The 21,883-nt window shown below is 43.3% G+C and overlaps 1 protein-coding gene across 1 annotated transcript in view; it reads right to left on the bottom strand.

Moving 5' to 3' along the window:
• The window catches only part of ARL8B (ARF like GTPase 8B), a 132,920-nt gene that overhangs the window by 49,006 nt on the left and 62,031 nt on the right, over window positions 1–21,883 (bottom strand). Inside the window, exons 2-4 of the mRNA XM_086939211.1 lie at window positions 12,923–13,003; window positions 1,991–2,064; window positions 1,152–1,245 (exon numbers count right to left, since the gene is read on the bottom strand). Coding sequence (XP_086795337.1) covers window positions 1,152–1,245; window positions 1,991–2,064; window positions 12,923–13,003 — 249 coding nt within the window. The remainder of the gene's footprint in view (window positions 1–1,151; window positions 1,246–1,990; window positions 2,065–12,922; window positions 13,004–21,883) is intronic.

Raw genomic sequence — 21,883 nt, 5'->3', positions numbered from 1 at the left:
TACTATACTGTGTAAGGCATGCTGCTGCCTACCGGAGAGGCCCCGCTCCACCCTTAGACATCAAAGAAGAGAACAGCGCAAGGGATTTCATAGGCCGCTGAAGGAGTACTATAGAAACAGCATCTCGGGCCGAAAGGAAAAGACGAAGTCAAACGAACAGCTCAAGTTCTTTCTATGAAGCATGAACTGCATGAGCAATCAGAGCTCCCAAGCCCAAAGCCCGGCTGCTAAAGATCTCTGTTAAGACTGCCTCATCATAAGAATGAAAATCCCTCAGAGCGAGCAGAGTTGGAGGCAGTTCAAAACTTTTTCCTGCAGAGCTTAGTATGAAATGTGTAAACCTTCCTAAAGTGCCAATTTCCTGCAGCCGGTACACAGTCCCCCAACTGTGCAAGAAAACCGGGGTGCTGGCCACAGCCCTATTCAGGATAACAACCAGTTTGAAGTTCGATACTAGCAATTTTATGTTTCTGCCATTCTGAAATAGCTCAACTAGTTTTAACATCAGTGATATCAACTGGAGAGATTTCTTTTAACAACAACAAAGGGGTATTCACTTTTTGTGTTGGATGCCTGACCGCCATCAAATCCCCAGTTTGACGCAGTATTCCTGGCTCATCCATATACACAGGTGAGACCCTCAGCCAACAATGTGTTTTTAGCTAATGAATTTCGGTGCTTAACTGCAAACTTCTCAGTGACAAGACCAATGCATTCTTTAGGTCTTCGCCCACAACACACAAAGGCTTCCCACAGTGACCACTTCCCACAGTCACCACAGAACATGCATTTTCTCTACAAACCACATTAACCTTGGCTAAAAATAAACTGGAAAAAGACCAAAGCACCTCAGAGTAACACAAGTTCTAGAAATATGCTACAAAAAGCAAAATATAATGAAATATAATACACCAGCCATCAGATCACTAGAACTCTGTACTGTAGTGAGCTGAAAGCCAGGGGAGGTGTCGGCCAGCGTGAGGTGACCGATGCTTTCCCATCCCAGGGTGCAGTTTATAGATTACCATTCTCTTTGTGGTGGTGTGACAGGGCAGAATCATGATAATTACATCCTTAAAGCCTATATACACCACACCAGTGAGGCAATGAGATGCTTCGAAAAGGATGCAAAGGAAGCAGTCCATACTCACAGGAATGCCTTGGAGCTGGGGCTTGTCCAGAAGATTGTGCAACTCGTTCCGAGACGCTTCTATCTTTTCACGGTCCGCGGCATCAACCATATACCTGTTCAGAAGGGAAACACCACCACATTACTGTAATGCAAAGTCCAGAGTACTCTTAAAACACGACCTCGGCAAAGTCAAATGAAAAGCACAGAAAAAGGGACATTTCACACTCCTGAGACAAATACCAATATCGGCTTCTAGATACGAAGCATTGCACTAATGGCTATAAGGCTGCCCAAAAATCCCACAATGTACCTTGCTGAAGGTGGAGGAACCAAAGCCCTCTTGGAGTATATTCGAAATCGGTCTATGAAGTCCTATACAAGAGGAGCACTATTTAACAGCAATAATGGAGGAAGTGGAACTCTGTTTCTGTCCGTTCCTGCTCACTTCGACCCCTCTTAATAATTCAAGCCGATGCCAAATCTTTCTACAGCTGCACAAGCTAGAACATTCTTTGATTCCTATGAATCTGTCACTTTGTGAGCAGCTCTAAATGTTTCTTTATAAAAAGCTTACCTTGTAATTGAGAAGCTGGAAGAAGCTGACACCACAGCTGGACATTGCAAAATTGTTAATTTCTGTATCTTTACAACAAGACAATAGGTATGAGAACTATATAAAATGCAGACTCAAGGGGGAATGGGGGGCTAGGACAGTCATGATTTGATATTTTTTATAAATGCTCATCCCTCCTCCTGTGCCTGCTGACAGAAAGGAGTTCCGAAGCCCCATTAAAAAAATAGTAATAGAAGCCCTCACACACCAGCTACTGGCCCCAAAATTGCAAATTTGTGACTTACACTATCGCATTAACTCCTCTGCAGTACCTCTCCCACATGCTCCGGAATCGAGGCTGCCCGCCGATGTCCCAGATCTGTGAAAGAAAAACAGAAAATGTCTCCCAGGGAGTGTTCTGTGAAGAGGAAACAACCTAGCTACATATACGAGTGTGAATGAACTCCTCGAAAGTTGTACGGGTTAAGTCGGTCTGCAGATCAAGAGGGAGGCCACAACCAAACAAAAATCCAGAATACACATGTGCCAGTGAGAGCTGGCCAAGAGGAGACAGCTTAGAGAGGTACACGCTTGCGTTTCATATCTGTGTGAAATGCAGACCCTATGTATGTCACGTACAACAAACTCATTCATTTCTGGCTTTATAGCCAGTAGCAATGGACTGACTGCCACCTATGAGGCCATACATACATACATACATACACCTACAGGAACACTTCAACCACAATCCCAGAGTCCTAAACTTTGCCCTTTAATTAAGGTAACTGCTTGAAGTGGCCACACATGATTTGGGGCGAATTGGCTGCTGTGCAACTGACCGAGTTCAGATGACTCTGAATTGATCGCACTGTGCGGATACCTATGTAGGCACTGCATGTCTATGAAATGAGTGCAGTGTTTATGGACCTATAGAAAGCATGTAGCTTAAAACGTGCATTTTCAGAGAGTTGTAATGTATTATGGAGACAGTGCAGCTGTGCTAATGTCCAACCTACAAAGCTGGTGAGCTCTTGCTGGGTTGTTAAATGAATTCTCAATCACTCCTCCAAAGGTAGAGAGGTGGGGAAGCATTTGTTCAGGGGCCATTCGTCAACGGAAAACATTAGCGAATAATACTTTCTCCATATTTCATGAATGGATTTTTTCCTCCAGGAGGTTTACGAGGTAAACTCTTGATCTAGACCAAATACCAAAGAAAAAGTTAAATAACTTCAAAAAATCCCGTGGAGGAATGGTGAACGAGAAAGTCGCGAGGCATTCTTGCTTCCTTTTTTTGTGTGCCTGTTTCAGTAGTTCCTGCCTATGACCACACTATTGGAGATATATATATGTGAATGTGAATGAGAATGTGAATGTGAATGTGAATGTGAATGTGAATGTGAATGTGAATGTGAATGTGAATGTGAATGAGAATGAGAATGAGAATGAGAGAGAGAGAGAGAGAGAATAAGATCGTAAGATCAGGCGACAGCTGTGCTATCAAGGCAGACCTAAAAATTATTGAAACACCAGCAGGCAAATATGTAAAAATATTACTGCATGCTAGACCATAGTACATATGCTCACTTTTTCACCCATTAACCATACTGGGAATTTGTGCGCTACTGTGATGGACCCTTCAGACCAGCGGTTCTTAACCTTGGACTTCTGTGGAATCCGTGCATCCCCAATGAGTCATTATAGGTAGCCGGGTACCGCCAGCCTAATCAATTTCTACAATTTGAGCCTTAAAAACAACACAAAAAACAAATACACAACTTTGAAATAGAATTTGAATTTAATTTTAAAGAGAAGGTTGAAGCTTTTCTAAATTTGATTTTTAATTCTTAGAAATGAACTAAGATGTTAAACTACTTGCATATCACTCTTTTCTGCTCTTAATGCATGCTCTTTTTGTCCGGGCGCACAAATTCAGGCCAGCAATCATCTCTTTGTTTTACTTTTGCTGTGCCAATGAATTAGCAAAACACACAAGAAGGACGGAATGCTGCACAATGGCAAAACATCCACCCCCAGTCACAGATCTGGGTTTAATCCATCTTATTTTGCACAGGGTCAGACTGATTTGCATATGGCCATGTCTGAACTGGGGTGGTGGAGTGAGCTAAAGAATGATGATGGATTAAACCCAGATCAGTTGACTGGGGGTGAGTGTTTGATCTGCTCAAAGGCTCCGTCCATCATCCCCTTTGGTATCGCTTTGTGCCGAAAGGATAACAACTTCATTTTTGGCTACCAATTTCAAATTCCTTCACATTTACAGAGTTTAAATTTTTTCAATTCAGCCTCTTTAGAAATACTTCTAAAGAACTTTATTAATCCTAATGTTATAACATTTTTTAGACTGTCTTGGACCCATAGTCGGCGTCGCAGACCCTGAGAGGTCCACAGACCACAGATTAAAAACCACTGCTTTAGACTGCAGTGAAGTCAAAAGTTAATTATCTAAGGCAGATGAGCCACTGACCTTTCCTTTGGCTGTGATAGGACCAGGGATGTGGAATTCCTATTGCCGACATCCAGGACATATTGTTTGGGGTCAAGGGCAACAAGTTTTCATGTGTATTTTGTCCTTGGGACAAGTAGGTACAACCCCCTGCAGCACAAAACCTTTGGCTGCCAGTTTGCAGTAACACAATATGGATCAGGGAAGGGTACGGTCTGCAGTTAAGGTAATATTTTTGTCCATATGTTAATGCTGTTCAAGATAGTATTCATGGGGCATTAATTGAAAGCCTTTATTATTAGGGTGAGCACTCTAAGTAAATGTTGTAAGCCCCAACTTAACTACTGACAGCGGTTCCAGTATTAATATGTGTACACACGTTTTCAAAGTAACGCAATATGAGGCTATGTATAATGCTCCCAGAATGCTCTAATTTGATGCAAATATTTGCAGATGCTTGAAAGCAAGATTAATGATACTTTGCTTTCAAAATAAGATGTTCATAAAAAAATGAAAGCAAAAAAAACGTTTCGCTAAACTACTGTAAAATTTCAGGTACCATTTCTTTGCAGCATCATTTAGTAACGTGTTGATGCATGCTAATATTTACCCAAAATATTCATAATGGAAAATCAGTACAACCACTTTCAATAAGATTATAAGAAACACAAATAAACAAGCATTGGCAATTCCAGTAGGTCTGAAATTGGTGGTCAGCTTTTTAGTTTGTCAATGTGTGAATTGTTTTGGCAAGGTTTTTGTAAAACCTTATTGGTGTGGGAGCTGCTGGGCCCTCACCATTATAACAAACATTAGCAAAAGCAAAAATTGTTTTTGTTCTCATAAAGCTCACACTGCTACAGTAGTTACTGGCACTGCACACAATTACTTTGTGTGCCAATATGCTCCTTGTGAAAAAGCAGAATGCTGTCATTCACAGTGAAGCCAGCCGATACAGAGAGACAATTTTAATAAACGCAAAAGGTCATGGTCAACGCCAGACAAAATTAGGGGACCAATTATTTAAGAAAGTCCCAAAAGTGCACCTATGGTATATGTCCTTGCATTAAGTGCAGCTACAGAGCTTTCATGAATTCCCAAGAATTTACAAAAGTAGGACAAGAAATAGTACTCCTCGAAAATATTTGTGCACTGCATTTAAGCATGAGCAAATATGCATGTGTAGATTTGCTCGTGAGAAAATCATCTGAGTGTTTGCAAGTCCACTTCCCTCCAACCACTTTTTCCCCCAACTATGGAAGAAGGTTTATGTCTGGAGTAAATTTCCAACATTTCACAGTATTGGAAAAGATTAGAGAAGGGTTGTTGAAAATCCTTAAAACATGCAAGTTAGGAGGTTTGCACAGACTCAAAAGGGCATTCTAACTCTGGAACTATTCCTTACTACTACCTTCAGCCCCAGTATGCTGATCTGCGGGAACGTGGCACCATAAGGGGATTGCAAGTATTCAAACACTGCAATGGTATGAGCCCTGGCATAATCAGAGAGGCTATATCAGAGCTCTTCTGTAATGAGATTTCCGCCATAATTTGTCACCGCACTACATGGCACCAAAGGGTCGAGTGGATTTTGTTACAGGACAAGTAGATTTATTATGCAACCTGCCCCATGGACAAGTAGATATTTTATTAAATTCCACACCCCTGTAGGACCATTCATGCTACAGCAACAGGTTCCAAACAGAACAAATAACAATCACAAACTGCAACATAATGTAAATCTCTGAAACCCTCAAAGCTCAATGTGGAGATTAGATTTGGTGAGATGGGCAGAAGCTGTGTGTGCAGGGTTGAGTTCGGATACTAGATGGACTATGAGGTGGGACCAGCAGCATTATGTGAGATTTTACCACTGCAATTGAAAAGGAGATTCCGATGACAAGTCCACGTGATCCACTTTTTAAGCACTGGATATAGATAAAATGGATTCAAGCATATAAACGTTGGATTTATATACGACCCATAAATTATTATAATGCAGACTTACTGAAGTTCTGGGACATTGGGTCACTTAGGGGAATGTGAGGTTGTGACTGACAATGGCAGATGGGGATTAATCACTCTTGGAGATAACTTGCTACGATAGGTCAATGGACTTTGCAAGGTGTTGTGGATTGGATTGAAGTTCATTGATGAAGTCACAAGAATATAGTGGGGGCTCTCTCGTGCAGGCAAATAAAAGGTACAACGTTGCTCGGTAGAACAATAACTAGACCACCGATCGATTCTGTTGAGCATGTTGACTTATGTTCACATTAAAAAAAAAAAAAAAAAAGAAGAACGTAGAATTGATTGGATATTTTTTCATGATTTCTGTTCTATTGGTTAGGGTTCTACCTGGACACTAATTTATCCAGGTTGTAACTCTGCTCCTGGGCTTTCACTCTAAATGGATTTTTCAATAGTTTGTTAGACCACAAATTCTCTTGATCAAAAATTAAAACCGTTTCTTAAGTACTACAATGGAGTGAATAACTCCACCTTTATAAAGGATGATTAAATTAAATTTAAATACCAACTTAATTTTTTACCATATCAACCTGGCTATGTAGTTAGTGTTGGCTCACTGGATTCTTCCCTGTACACAGTCACAGCCTAAATAGTGGTTTTGGAGTGGATTTCCACAAATAAAATAAGTCTAAGCGGATTAGTTTCAATTAACTCAATTTTACTGTCTTGAACTCACAAGTCTGCTCCTGCCACATACGTCATGTCATGACTGTGTTAATCCTGCTGTGGAAAGTGCATAAAATCATAGTAGCAATTTCACATGCAGCAATCTGAACTCTTACTGCAACTGCTTCAAGCTACGGACACCAGCATAAAGATAATGTCAACTGAAAACCCACTTAATTGCATGCTTGTACTTGCTCAATCCTAGTGACAACGATATGACCTCCATTCACAAGTTTACTTCAACCCAGCTGTAAGATTTTAATTTCATTCATATAACTTGTTAAATACTTATCACTGTAATATTTTGGTGTGTACGTCAGTAAGAAATTGAAATATTTGGGATAGGCGACTGCCCCAAATCAAGGAATCTTGATTTGGTCAATCTGAACCCCAAAAGCCGCTAGATTAACATGACCTCAACCCTCCAGTATATGTGGATGAGAGTAGCCAGGCTCAACTAGCGAGATGCGTAAAATATTGTGCAGTACTAATAAAGTCAAAATCCAAAACTGGATAAGTTAATAAACAGAGCCATTTACCGCGAATTCGCAAATCCGCAAGCGGCGGATTCCGGGGGCAAAAGTTGAAGCCTGGCTGGCCTGTCAACTTGTAACTATTTTACGATGGCGCCGGCAAGCTGCCAGCGCCATCCTAAAATAGTTACTAAGTTAGCTTCAACAGGAAGCTCTAATAGATAAAATAAAGCAGGTGCTCGCACCAGTGTGAAGAGTCTAAAACCCAGCAATAAAATAAGGTCCAGCAAAAAGCAAAAAAGGCGGGGGTAAACACTCAGGAAAAGCAGATTTTCCACACTGCCCACAATCCATTAACAGGCCAATAGGTCGGTCCTAATAAAGTGAACAAAGTCGTCCGCATACATCAACAGACTAAGGTTATAACCTCCCGGTTTGAACTGAAAGCTCTTTTTGCTATGGTCAAGGGAAGACCAACCAATTAAAGATTCAAGAGGGGTGATACAAGTAGACCGTGTTGTTTCCGCCTGTCTTATAATCTTATCGGTTTTGAACAATTTAAACTGGATGAGGCCATGTTTTCTTGCTCATAATAACATTGACCACAGGATGTGCCAGTCTCATATGTTCAAGTGTGTTATGTTTTGGCACTTGAGATATGAATTTGCGAGTTAGCTTGCTCAGCCAAACACGGTTTATATTTTTGTTACTTGTGAAACTATTTTCTACTTCCCATGAACTGAGCTAGGGCACCTGGGACTGTATTGTGATTCTGGTTTCTGCAGTGCGCCAGAGGAGAAGGAATTTTTGTCCTGCTTTTTGTCATCTTACGCGCATAGATTAACTCAAAATATCTCCAAGCTCCACATCTAATTTCTTAAAGCATGTTCTACTGACAGCAGAGCACAGAAAAGCAGGGCAGTAATTGATTAACTAAGATATTTAGAGTTAATGTATGCATTCAAGACATCATGCCTATGCCTTCTGTGCTGGTAAAGAAAACAGCATTATGATATAGCTACCGACTATTCTTGGCGAGATCATGTGATCAATTCTAGATATCTGTGCATATTAGAAAGTGAACTAGGGTTCTGCTTTTGCTCAGAACAATGCTCTCCACTGCTGGTTTCAGGGGATCCTCTGGTCAGTTGACACTCAGACCAGTGATTTTTAGGTCGACGCCTGCCAGACAACACAGCTGTTTGCTTGCGAAAGAGTTCTTGGGGACATTCTGAAAGCTTCCCTGGAAATGTAAAGGGTCTATTGCTTACCATTGGCTTTGTAATTCACATTTGCTTGCTATCTATTTGCATACTTTATTTGATTTAGATCATCCTGCATGTCTTTGTCCCTACTTTGGAGCATAGCATGTTTACCACCTCTATGAATGGCTCCTCGTATTCTTCTACAAGTCTCCTCTTTGGGAACCTGCTCGACTGATTCTACTCATCATTGCCTGTACCAGTTCATCAATCTTGCATGGCTGTGAGGAACACTTTTCTGGACTTGTTTATTTTGGTCAGTGCTCTTTACTAAAGGCATAAAGTAAACAATCCTCTTCCTCAATCTCACACCCATGCCATAGGCACTGGATGTCGGCAAGTGTGGGTGCTAAACACCACTAAAAAAACCATGTTGGATTTCAGAAATGAATGAGCAATAAACGGGCCTTTAAAGTTTGTTTTTATACGGTCACAATTGCTGTGCATTCAAAGACAGGGGTCAAATGTTAGGCTCGGTCTTCCAGAGTGCCTTGTGTTTAGTTTTCTTTCTCGGCCTGCCAAGTGAGAAGAATTTCGTGACAATCTTTCTGGCCATGGGAATGTAAAGTCTTCAGGATGTTATTTTTCTAGCACACAACAAAATGTAAATGAATGTGAATAAACTACACAAACATTTCAGAATATATCAGATTTAGAAAAACAAATGAAGTACATTTTTTTGTAATTCTGAAGTGTGGTGGAAACAGAAATGTTAATGGTATCAATAGACTAAGGTGAGGCCGACTTCCACACATTACCGATTCTGATCTGCATAGTTTAATCAGTAAAATTGTATGTCTGTGCAAATGTAATGGTCATTTCAATTGAAAATGTGTTCGTGTAATGGTAGTGCACTACCCCACCATGGATACTCCACTCTATTCTACTCCACTGTACTAAACCTTAGGCCACTCTACACCACATGACTGACACTCTCCTCCATTCTGCACCACTTCACAACACTTTATTCCACTCAGTCTTCCTGTGAGCTTGGCGTTTACTTTTCTTTCCCCGCCTGCAAAGTGAAAGGATTTATGCGACAATCTTGCTGGTTATGAGAATATAGAAAGGCTGTACTGTCTTAGGTTTCCAGCATACAACGGTAAATGCCTGTAAATAAACTGTACAAATATTTCAGAGTTAGGAAAGCACAAATGAAGCAATTTTTGTAATTCTGAAGTGTGGTGGAAACAACACTTTTAATAGGATCATAAATAAATACACTAGGCGATGCGGACTTCCACACACTACCATTTTTGCATTGTATAGTTTTAGAAGTAAAACTGTGTGTTTGTGCAAACGTAATTGTTATTTCAATTGAAAATGTGTGCTGTAATGGCAGCCCACTACCATACTATGGATACTCCACTCTACAACACTTTACACCACTCGAGGACACTCCACTTGGTAGACACTCCATTCCACTAACTTTTAGTCATGCTGAACAGCAGCCACGCTGGTGTACAACATGGCTAAAATACACGGGCAAAGCCAATAGATATCGCACCGGCGTGAGCCACTGGATTGGCCAATGCAGGGTTCTTTTGTCAATAAATACGTTTAAATGCAACTAAAACGTGACGATTCCCTCCCAAATCTACTTTCGACCACGTTTTTTTTGAAGGCTTGAATACTTTTCAAAAGACCAGCATCAATATCACTTGCATCAAGTTTAATCCCCATGTATTCCCCACAAACATCTTCAAACTTCACTGAATGATCCACCAATCAAATATAATTCTTGGTCTATAAGAATTTTAAAGATAAACCACAAAGCCATTATATTGTCGTAGTGCAAGCTCAAACTGCAGGCCAGTTTACTCTATTGGAATCTATTTGATTTGTTAAACATCTGAGTATGAGCGTAGCAAACAATTTCCTCTATCAAGTCAATCGTCCTGTAATTCACTAGTAGATCAGTTTAAATAAACAGTCATCAAAACATTAGTTTGACACTTTAGCTTTTATACAACCTAGCTTGTTTTAGAGGCCGTTGCAAAACTTAGGCAACATTTCCAGGCCTTAAATTGAAGGGAAAAGTCTGAGTAACAAAATCTTAGTCACTGTCCCAACAGTTTCAAATACCAAAGTTCTCCGTTGATATCAAGAGCTAGTTGATTCCACAGCTTTTCCTAACCTCCAAGAGGACAGTGGTCTCTCTTGGACCTAAACAACACCTGGCATTATTGGAGGATTATGGAATATCAGTATTCCTAACTATATAAAAATCAATTCCATTATCATGGGGGACATGGTCTACAAGTGTATAATGTGAAACATTATTTTGTACTTCATTAAAAAAGCGATTGTAATGTGCTGGTGTATTTGCCAGAAATCCGCCTTTCAGTCTCTAAATAAGAAACCTTGCAAGGCCTTCAGATTAGAGTTCCCTTGCTTACAGTTTTCCCGATTAGTTGCTGTAATCCGATTAATGCCCCAGGTTAAATTAACTTCAGTTGACTGAGCTATTGTTCTCCAATTGTTTTGAGAGTAGCTAACCATTAATAATAATAATAATAAAGGATTTTATAAAGCGCCTGGTGACGCCATCACGGCGTGTCCCCGCGCTGTGGAGAGAGAAGCAGGGGAAAAATGAGCGACCTAAAGGGTGAAAAGGTGAGTTTTTAAGAGTCTCCTAAATACGGTCTCTGTCTCAGCCAGTCTAATATGCAGAGGAAGAAGGTTCCAATTCTTGGCCGCCAGCGCACGAAAAGAGCGCCCTCCCATTCTAGCTTTGTTTATCCGGGGGGCACACAGAAGCCCGGTACCCTTGGAGCGCAGTTCTCTGTTGGGCATATAGGGGATTGCGAGATCCTTCAGATATTCAGGGGCTACCTGAGAGGTAATCCTGTAACATATAAGGAGCGCTTTAAACAGGATTCTCTTTTTTATAGGGAGCCAGTGAAGAGCCACAAGTGTAGGCTTGGAGGCCGCTCTTCTGGGAAGCCTGAGGACCAGACGGGCCGCCGTGTTCTGGAGAACCTGAAGTTTTTTAATGTTCTTCTCAGTGGTTCCTAAGAGAAGAACATTACCGTAATCAATACGGGAGGTAACCAGAGCTTGAGTCATCGTGCGTCTGGCCTCTAAAGGAAGGAGGTCCAGGGTGCGATTTAAGGTCTTCAATACACCAAAGCACTTTCCTGTTAGCTTCTGGACGTGGCTGTCATAGGAGAGTCTGGGATCAACCCATACACCCAGGTTCTTTGCTTCCTTGCATGGGGAAGGCATAGGACCTAGACAGGAAGGCCACCAGTCCAGGGTCCAACTGGCCGAGTTACCCCCAATCACCAGCACCTCAGTTTTTGAACCATTGAGCTTGAGGCAGTGTTGGTTCATCCAGCCTGCAAGCTCCTGCATGCAAGTTTTGAAATTAGCAGCAGCCAAGGTGGGTGTCTGGGATAGGGAGATGAGGAGTTGGGTATCGTCGGCATAAGATACTATTTTTATGCCGTACGATTGAACCACCTCCGCCAATGGAGCCATATAAAGGTTAAACAAGGTGGGGCTCAGGGCAGAGCCCTGAGGCACCCCCTGTTCTAGGGCAATGCTGTCAGAAAGGGAATTGCCTCGCTGAACCTGGAAGCTTCGGTCTATTAGGAAAGATTTAAGCCATCCCAATGCCTCCTTTGTGACCCCAGCCTTGTTTAGACACTGTAGCAGAGTGGAATGGGCTACAGTGTAATATAACCCATTATAGTAAATACCTTGCAAAATTCAATATTCGTATTTAAGGGTTTGATTATCTCCCTAGAATTCTGCTACCAAACACTGGCTACACCAAATAGCAGTTTGAAATACAAATTAAACATCTGGAATGACTTCTGTTCAATTTCAGGCCCCATCCCAGTAAATAATACTGCTTTTAGCCCTCCAACATAAGCACCAAATATGAAGAAGAGCAGACTATCTAAACTAAAATACAACAAACTGACTTTAGGGCAACAGTGGGCAGCGAGAGTGGCTAATTCTTCATAGGCTTGAATCCATCTAAGTTTTTTGAAAATACAGTCCAAGTTTCATGTAATCAGCCAACATCACACTCTCTAAAGAAGTTCTATAAACACTCAAACACCCTGTATGTGCCTATTTTTCATGACAATATTTCCAATATCCCAAAATTGATCTAATGCCAGGATTTATTTTGGATTTCGGCAAGTCATCCGACTAAAGTTTAAGTGCCAAGCCTGTAAATTTAACTCGATTTATACATTATTCATGAACAAGCACATCAGCAAGGATCACGCACATCATTAATGGAAGTAAGCGGCCATTCTGTATCACACAAGAATGTATAACCACCTTACAATTTATGCTGCACACAGTATTCTCTTCACCTACCTTTATTGTTACATTGCCTTTCGTGACTTTTCTCATGTTGAAGCCGACGGTTGGTATCATGTCCTCACTGAACTGACCTGACTGAAGAGAGAGTATGATAGGAGGTGAGAGGATTTATATTTGCACAAGAAAACAGACAATACAATTGCCATCACACAATTGCTATGAACATGAACCATCTTCCATTCCCATTTTAGACCGGTCACTAGCCCAAACAAGTACCACAATGTGAGTCAGCGCACCATGTGAATCTACTAAGGTAGTATCAGCCCTCTCTTGAGATTAGCTTCTCTTCTGCTCTTCAACGGTATCACAATTTCCACAGCTGCCAAGGGGCACAATCATGGCCACTTTTAGCTAGCCCTGATTTTTATGCATAAACATAAGATACATCCTGCGACTTAAAGTTTCACTTTTAGTATTACAAACATGGGCTCGAAAACACCAGCATGCAAAATACTGTAGGCTAAACAGTCAGGCCTGGCTGAAAATGTTGCTCATATCATAGGGCCAATCTGCAGCGTGGTCTTATAAATGTCAGGGAGTTCTGCCATTTATTTGAACTCAATACACCAGCTCCTCACTTTGTAGGCCTTCTTTTCTTCATGTCTTGATGATGAAACAATCTTGGTCCCACAGTCAGGACCATGAAGCAAAGTAACAACTGAAAGGAACTTCCAGGTTAATCGGTGAACCGTACGGCTTCATGACTTTGTATTTTAGAATCAGCAGTGCGCAGGACATAAAAGTTATCTTCTGACACCCATCCCAACCTCTTAGGTTTAAGGCGGGCCAGAAAACTACCTATATGTCCAAGCATGTTTCAATTTTATTTAAGGGGTGGGTGGTAGAGGAGCGCGCAGGCTGGCAGCACATCTACAGAGAACTTTATCAACTGTATTATTCAATGCATTATGAGGGATCATCCACATCTGCTTGGTTAACTTTACGCAAAGGCAAGATTTATACGGTTCAATGCCTCCTCAACTAAGTAACCCCATTGGCCAACCACACTTGCAAAGCAGATCCAAGCATTCTTTGATGGACGAGAGACCGTCATGAGAGAGCACTCTCACTAGAGCAAAGAAGATGGCATCCCTCCACTCCAGGTCTCTGACAGTTGACCAAGTGTGCACTCCACATACAAGCGGAAGAAAGGGCATCTAGGCATCTATACTGTTCTAGAGGCAGGAACAATGCCAGATCAACTCCTCTATACTAGCGGGAGGAATCCAACACGGTCCACTACACCAGTGGCAATAATGGTGCACAGAACTCTTGCTCTATTGGTGCAAAAACATAGCACCTTGTCCTCTTTGTTGACCTGTACCAGAGGTAATAACCATGGCCATGACCTACTCTACTCTTGATACAAAAGTCAGAGTAGGGTCTGGCCATTCCAACTTGCCTGTGCCAAACAGAGCTTGCAGTTTGGGCTAACTTTCTTACTAGAGCAGGATAACACAGTGCTTAATTTTAGCAGGTGGTTGACACTGGCACTCAAATTTGGAGACCAGCACTTATTTTTCTACATAAGACATTCACAGAGATTAAGGTAGGGGAAGAAAAGCAGAAAGGAGGAAAAGAATGACGGAAAAACTGCCCTAAAGGGAGAATGCAGGAACCTGCAAGAACAACAAGCATTTGCAATGCAATAGGTCTCGCATTTACTTGATTTTGAGCTATTGGCATTGTAAATGACAATGACTTATTTACGTTTTGGTTTATAAAATGTAAATAAAAGGCAGTCATTTACAATGCCAATAGCCTAAACTTGCGTAAATGCGAGGCCTATTGCATTGCAAATGCTTGTTCATCATATGTCATTGAGTGGACGGCAGACAAATGGGAGATGAGCACTTTCACCTCTCTTTGACAAAACCCATGTGTCATGAATGTGCCAGAAGCATTGAGTCTGTGGATAGATGGGTGGAATCTTGTAGGTAACAAGGACCCCCTGATGTGGATACGACTCCTGGGTCAGGGACAACAATTTTTATGTAATGGCATATACCCAGGCAGACTTAAAACACAAAAGCTGGCTAAATGGTAAAGATAAAAACATAAATGTGTACCAGATAAAAAGTAATGCAATGGACTGAAATGATATCAAAAATAATTGAAATTTAATAGATGAATACACTTATCACATAAAATACATAAAAACATTCATGTGGCTATTATTTGAATATATATTAGAAGCACATCATGATACATAAAAAAAGGATCTTTCGTTTTCCTTTTTATGAAGAATAGGGCTGTGTGTCAACGCGTTTCGACAAAGTCTTTTGTCTTCATCAGGACTAGTAGATAGTCAGCCACTCTTTCTAAGAGATATTTTTGATCAAAGAGGTTCAGTGTAGATGAAGGGAGTAAGGCACCTTCCCTTTATTAACTGGATTCGGTATGTGATATCTGTTAAGACAGTGTTCACTGCGGCCTTCTTACTTCTACCTTCACCCACTACTCGATATTTCTTTAAATGGGGAGAAGAGATCCCAGGATACGTTTACCAGTATGGCGGTAAGGTATATTTAGCAATATGATATGCTGTTGGTCCGTATAGCTTGCGCACTTGTATACTGTTTTTGAAAGGCGCAGTGATGTAATTCATTTAACCGCTCTTTTTAGCTTGATGGCTGCAAAGCGGATGAGGCGTACGTTGGCTGGGATGCAGGCGGTAGCCGTGATGCATACACGTTTGGATAAGCGTGCTGCTGCTCGAAATGTGTCTTCCTCCTTCAGCGGTTCGGGTTAGTCGAATGGCGCCATTCGACTAACCCGAACCGCTGAAGGAGGAAGACACATTTCGAGCAGCAGCACGCTTATCCAAACGTGTATGCATCACGGCTACCGCGTGCATCCCAGCCAACGTACGCCTCATCCGCTTTGCAGCCATCAAGCTAAAAAGAGCGGTTAAATGAATGACATCACTGCGCCTTTCAAAAACAGTATACAAGTGCGCAAGCTATACGGACCAACAGCGTATCATATTGCTAAATATACCTTACCGCTATACTGGTAAACGTATCCTGGGATCTCTTCTCCCCATTTAAAGAAATATCGAGTAGTGGGTGAAGGTAGAAGTAAGAAGGCCGCAGTGAACACTGTCTTAACAGATATCACATACCGAATCCAGTTAATAAAGGGAAGGTGCCTTACTCCCTTCATCTACACTGAACCTCTTTGATCAAAAATATCTCTTAGAAAGAGTGGCTGACTATCTACTAGTCCTGATGAAGACAAAAGACTTTGTCGAAACGCGTTGACACACAGCCCTATTCTTCATAAAAAGGAAAACGAAAGTTCCTTTTTTTATGTATCATGATGTGCTTCTAATATATATTCAAATAATAGCCACATGAATTTTTTTATGTATTTTATGTGATAAGTGTATTCATCTATTAAATTTCAATTATTTTTGATATCATTTCAGTCCATTGCATTACTTTTTATCTGGTACACATTTATGTTTTTATCTTTACCATTTAGCCAGCTTTTGTGTTTTAAGTCTGCCTGGGTATATGCCATTACATAAAGATAGATGGGTGGAACCCAGTGCATTATACCAACCAAATCACTAGTTTGGTCTCTGCTGCCAGAGATGCCAATACCCCCCTTAAGCCGCCTGTTGAACCTTCCCACCCCTTCTTCCCCAGAGTTGACCGCATTCATGCCCCATCGGTCTCGTGTTCTGTTGCTTAGCTTGTTTACATCGGAGTGGGGTTCATAAAGCTCTACATTTAAGATGCAGAAATGTGCCCCGTTTCATCCAGGCCCCTTGCTCTGGGGTCCCAAGAGTCAGTCCACAGGAGAGATGTCACGCCACATAAACGAGTCCCCTTGGCAGTCCGCGTCTGCATGTGTGTGTTTGTATGCGTGTGTGTGCTTGTCCCACATTTTAGAGATCCTGGCTTGCCTTCAACCCGGTCCTCTCGGACTACACTGGACACAGAAACATCTCCCCTCAGTGCTTCCGGTCCGGGCTCGGTGTGAAATATTTAGATGCCCCGGATGAAAGCAAGGTTTGAGCCCAGTTGTCTCACTTCCAGTTTGCCCTGTCTGTTTTGACGTTCTGATCAGTCTTGCAAATTATTCACGGTTTTACCCTGCACGTATTGCCTGCGCCCCACACTTGGTTCTGCTTGTGCTGTTGTCCACGCCCCACTTTGCCTGCCTGTTTCTCCGGTCAGTCTGTTTATTCATCCAGTCTGCCTGACCCTCTCCTCGTCTCTGCATGCCAGTATCACCTTTCAGTAACTGCTACTCTACTCTGCCTGTATCTGCGCACTCTCCTCTGCCTACGAGCATCAGAGCACTCTACACTCCCCGCCTGTATCTGCTCAATTTCCTCAGCTTGCCTGTATCTGCGCATTCTTCTCCGCTTGCCTGTATCTGCGCAAGCTCACGACTCCCCTGTATCAGCCTGTGCACACTCCTTTCTGTCTGCTTGTCTTTGCGCTCTCCTCTTTGCCATGTATCTACACACTTAGCACCTATTCAGTTCTTCCTGCATCTGTCCACTCCACACTGCTGAAGTCCCTATATGCCTTTCATCACATTTCTGCGTGCCAGCATTGAAAGTGAGACTATGCTTTACTATGAGATTCAGTAAATTTACAGATGTACCACATCAAATAAAAATGGCCTCCGGGCCTATGGGAATCATAAAATATAACATGCATAATAATGCTAATGAACACCTCACGGTAGTATAAAAATGATCTCCAAATGAGATTATGAAATCCATCTGTGCTCACTGTGGAATACGTGTGCAGGGAAGTGTTAATATTTAAGGCAACAGGAATACAGGGTTAGGTTTTCTCAACAAGCAAAACAGTAGGACAACAAAACAGACTTACTCCACTTTTGCAACATTACTGAATTCTATAACAATGCCTAAGCATTGGAAAAATTTGATTTCTACTTGATGCGTATTTTACATGGTATTTGGTTGCAGTTTATGCACAGCACGGAGACCTGGGGACCTTTTTATCACAGGGACTCTGGAAGGAAAGAAAACAAGTTGTGAGAGTGAACGCGGGCGCGCGTTCTGCTCAAACGCCGCGAGCGGGGACAGATGTGTGCGCACGTGCACATTGTCTGTACGGGCGCGTGCCTTCTCCCGTCTCCCTTCGCTAGCAAAAACGACGACTAATGGTCTCGCCAAGGCGAGCAGCCCATGCGCTGCGTCGCTAGGCAAGACCTAAAGAGATGCAGGGAGATTCTGGTAGTGGATTAAAGAGGCCTGGGGTGAATTCAGGACAACACAGCCTTGGTAACGGGCATGCTAACACTTATTTTCACCAGCCTCAGGCTTCCAAGCAGAGCTTTGGGCACCAGCACTTATTTTTTTTTTTACAAATGAAGCACTAAGGACCAATACTGATTAGCATATGGCTGAAGCCTCTCTAGAGTGGACAAAAAGAAAACTATGGATGGGAATGCATTCCATTGGCCAATATTAATCCAAGCATTCCCCCCATTTCTTCCAAATTTTTCTAAGTGAAATTGAATACCAAAGCCTGCCTCGTCCACTCACTGGCAGCAGAGGGAATACCAGGCCCTTTTAACTTCCCTCCCTTGATCGAGGGAACAGAGCCCTCCCCTTCATTCTCCTATTACAGAAAGTATTACTGTACCTACCCCTTTAACTCCCTTGTACCAGACAGAATGGTGGGGCCAATCCCCTCTATTGACATATTAAAGGAAATCACAAAACGCATTCCCTTCGGTCTTTTCTAGTAGAGGAAGATTCAGAGCCTATCCCCTGTACTCCCTTTTACCAGAGGAAAAACTTGGAGCCTGCCAGTTCTAATTCTTCTTGCCAGAGCGAATAACTGTGCCCATCGCTTTACTGCACTGTAAAGAACAAGGAGCAGCACATATCCAACCAACTGCTGTGCACCAAAGAGACAGGTTCACATCAGTCGTCTATATTCGAGGAAAACGTGAGACTGGCTATTCCATCTCACCTCCCAGCAGCTGAGAGGACAATGGACAGAGCATTCCCTCTTGTACGAGGAGATATGGGGGCCAGTTCCCAAATCTAAATGGGACACAAGGGCAAGTGTCTTTACATCAACAAGCATTTACAATGCAATGGTTTTGCCTTTGTTAAAGTTAGAGCTATTGGCATTTGTAGGAGAGTAGGGTCTGCTATCCTATGGTCACCCCAATTTTTGCTTTTTGCTTCACTGGTTTTCGACTTACTGAGGCTGTGGGCCTGCTAATCAGACCCCCAGCCTGCTGTTCTCTCTCTAAATTCTTAATACATGTGCTATAGGTACATACCACAATTGGAAATGGACTCCTTGTCAGCCCCTGTACCATGCACTATAGGTGCTCAGGGCATAGGTGCCACCAAGGCCTACCAGGGGCTGAAGCATAGCTTTTGCCACCCCTGGCTGGTTCTTAAATTGACACAACTGGCTGATCACTCAGCTGGGGCAAGTGGGTGTAATCACCCCTTGCTTAGATATAGTATACCTATATCTAAACCTATATCTGGACACATATATAGCCTGTAAGCCACTCCTATGGAAGGCCTCATCAATCCTGGAGGCAGAGTGCGTGGTTTTATGTGAGATGGTGCTCTGGCGTGAGCTGAGCCTGTCTGCAGCTGTCGGGAACAACTCCCTAAGCTGATCCGGGATAATGCCATACCATATACTCTTAAGCGCATTATAATCCTCGCGGTTATATAGCAACTTTGGTTTGGCTTTATCAAAACATGTCGTGTAAGGTGTCATACGAATTGGAATACTACCCCCTCGCCAGTTCTGGCGACGGGGGTAGCATTCCACCCTTCTAGAGGGAGAAGACATGTTACTTTACTGAAACGCGGTTGATTTAAAATGAGCCTCAGATCCACAAAATGGATGCCCCTGCCACAGACACGGGTCTGACCTCCTGCTGCTGACCGAAACCCGGCAGAGGAGGCCTGGACAAAGAGTTTCCTGTCACAGGGCGGTGTCAAACCACCCCAGACAGGAGATAGTGGATTGGAGTAGGGAGGTTTCAATGAAACCAGACACTGCCTGGGGAGCACAAGGCTGCCCCTTGCAGGATCCGGCCAAACCGGTTCTGGGGCCTCCCAGCCCCTGTCCCAGCGCGGCCAGGATCAAAGGAGAGGGGTGTAACCACCCCCTTCCTGGGTCCCACCCATAGGAGGGGACCTAGCAGGATGTCCAACCCCCTAGATTCGAATAAGAGGGGGAGCAGTCCCAACGGACCTCAGATCATCCTGAAGAAACATAAGAAACGAAATCTGGACCCTTCGACTTTCTACACGACGTGAGAAGACTGAAGAATCTCCCTTGTGGTCAAGGAGTGACCACCCTGTGCAAACAGGCACCATCCAGCCCTCGACCCTTGCTTTGTTGCAGTTCCCGCCGGAACTCGAGCGACAGAGATCGACGAGATCAAGCTTGCCTGCCTTCTACCTGCCCGATCCACAGTCCCTGCAGAGCTGAGACCCGTGGAGGCGACCGGAAGCGTGGGGCACGCCATCTTGAAAAGGCCACGAGACGCTGACCGTGCGGCCCACGAGTGACCCTCGAAGCTGTACACCGGGGTTTGAGAAGCCCCAGCCCCGAGCTCCACTTGCACCAAAGCTCACCCCTCCACACTCGCTGAGTGCTGCGTGGGGCCCTTCTGCTTGTGTGCGCTCGACGCGTTGGCCCGGTCACTTGCCAGCTGGCTTGTGGCCCCTGTGCCGACGAACTTTGAAATCCGACTTGCTTTTCTGGTTGCTCCAGATCTGCACCAGCTCCTGTGAAAAGGAGCACCCACTCTGACCCTCCTGGTTCGAGTGATAAGCAATCTCCCGGTTCCGCGTGGATTGCTTTTGCCAAGTGCTGTTTGCTACAATCTTCAAGCCGACGGTGCTGACGGCGAGAGCCTACGTGGGACAGATCGTGACCTGCTCCTGGACGTCGCAGATGCCCCAGAGCCCACGTGACAGCGGAGAGAAGCCTATCGACAACCGCCTGATTGCGCCCGACATTGCCTGGTTCCGTCCTGGTTCCACCCTGGTCACTGCTGAGTGACCCAGACTCTGTCCCCTCTGCTTTCAGGTACTTTTCTACTTCGATCCACCCTTGGATCGCACCGGACACTTCTGCTTCACAGCGCCTGCAGCTGCAACAGCTCCAAGCACCAAGAACCTGCGTGACAGAACCCGACGCCACTTCGACCCTGTGCACCCACGGCCTGTGGATGAGGTAACTTTGCAACGCCGGTGTCTTTACACTGGTACACACCTCTAGGGTCTGTGTCTAAAGTTTTGTGTTCCTAGGTTCAGCGGAAGTATCTTTTAATTCACTTTAACTGACTTTTACGCACCATTGACAGTGCATTGGTGCGCGCCGCACTTTCCGTGCTGCACCCGTCTCCTGTGGGCTACTCCCGACTTCTTCATTGCTTGTCCTGACTGCTCCCAGCGAATCTCTAGGCCCTAGGCCTAACCATTGTTCGTAAAGTGTTACTTATACCACTTTTTTGATATATGGTCTGAGTGGCCACCCGCCCTCATCCATAAACGTGCAACTTTATATGTGTAACAGTGCTTTTGATTTAACGCTTGTGCCCCTTTCCTCATAAAGAGTACTGGGGAGTAATTTAGAAATAAATACATATATTTTTATAATATATACTTGTGTGGTGTCCTTTCATTTGATTACAGGATTGTATGTGGTAAAACAGCTCGCTTAACACGACCTCTTAAGTTAAGCCTTTAAGGCTGCTTAGTCCATGCTACCACTAGGATAGCTTGTCTACAAGGTTGACTTACAACCTGACATCTTTGGGGTTTGTTTGGACTGATAACCAGTGGTTCCAGAATTGGAAACACTACCTATCAGGCCAACTTCTCACATTGGTGTGCAGCGGTGCGGATTTGAGCTTGCTGTTTGTTTTACCATTGCAATCTTTATCAAATTGAAAGATCACATCAAGTAC

The sequence above is a fragment of the Lissotriton vulgaris genome, chromosome 9, assembly GCF_964263255.1.
Source record: "Lissotriton vulgaris chromosome 9, aLisVul1.2, whole genome shotgun sequence".
NCBI classification, from domain to species: Eukaryota; Metazoa; Chordata; class Amphibia; order Caudata; family Salamandridae; genus Lissotriton; species Lissotriton vulgaris.
Note: the sequence above shows the minus strand (reverse complement) of the source record. Positions and strands in the feature narration are given on the sequence as shown.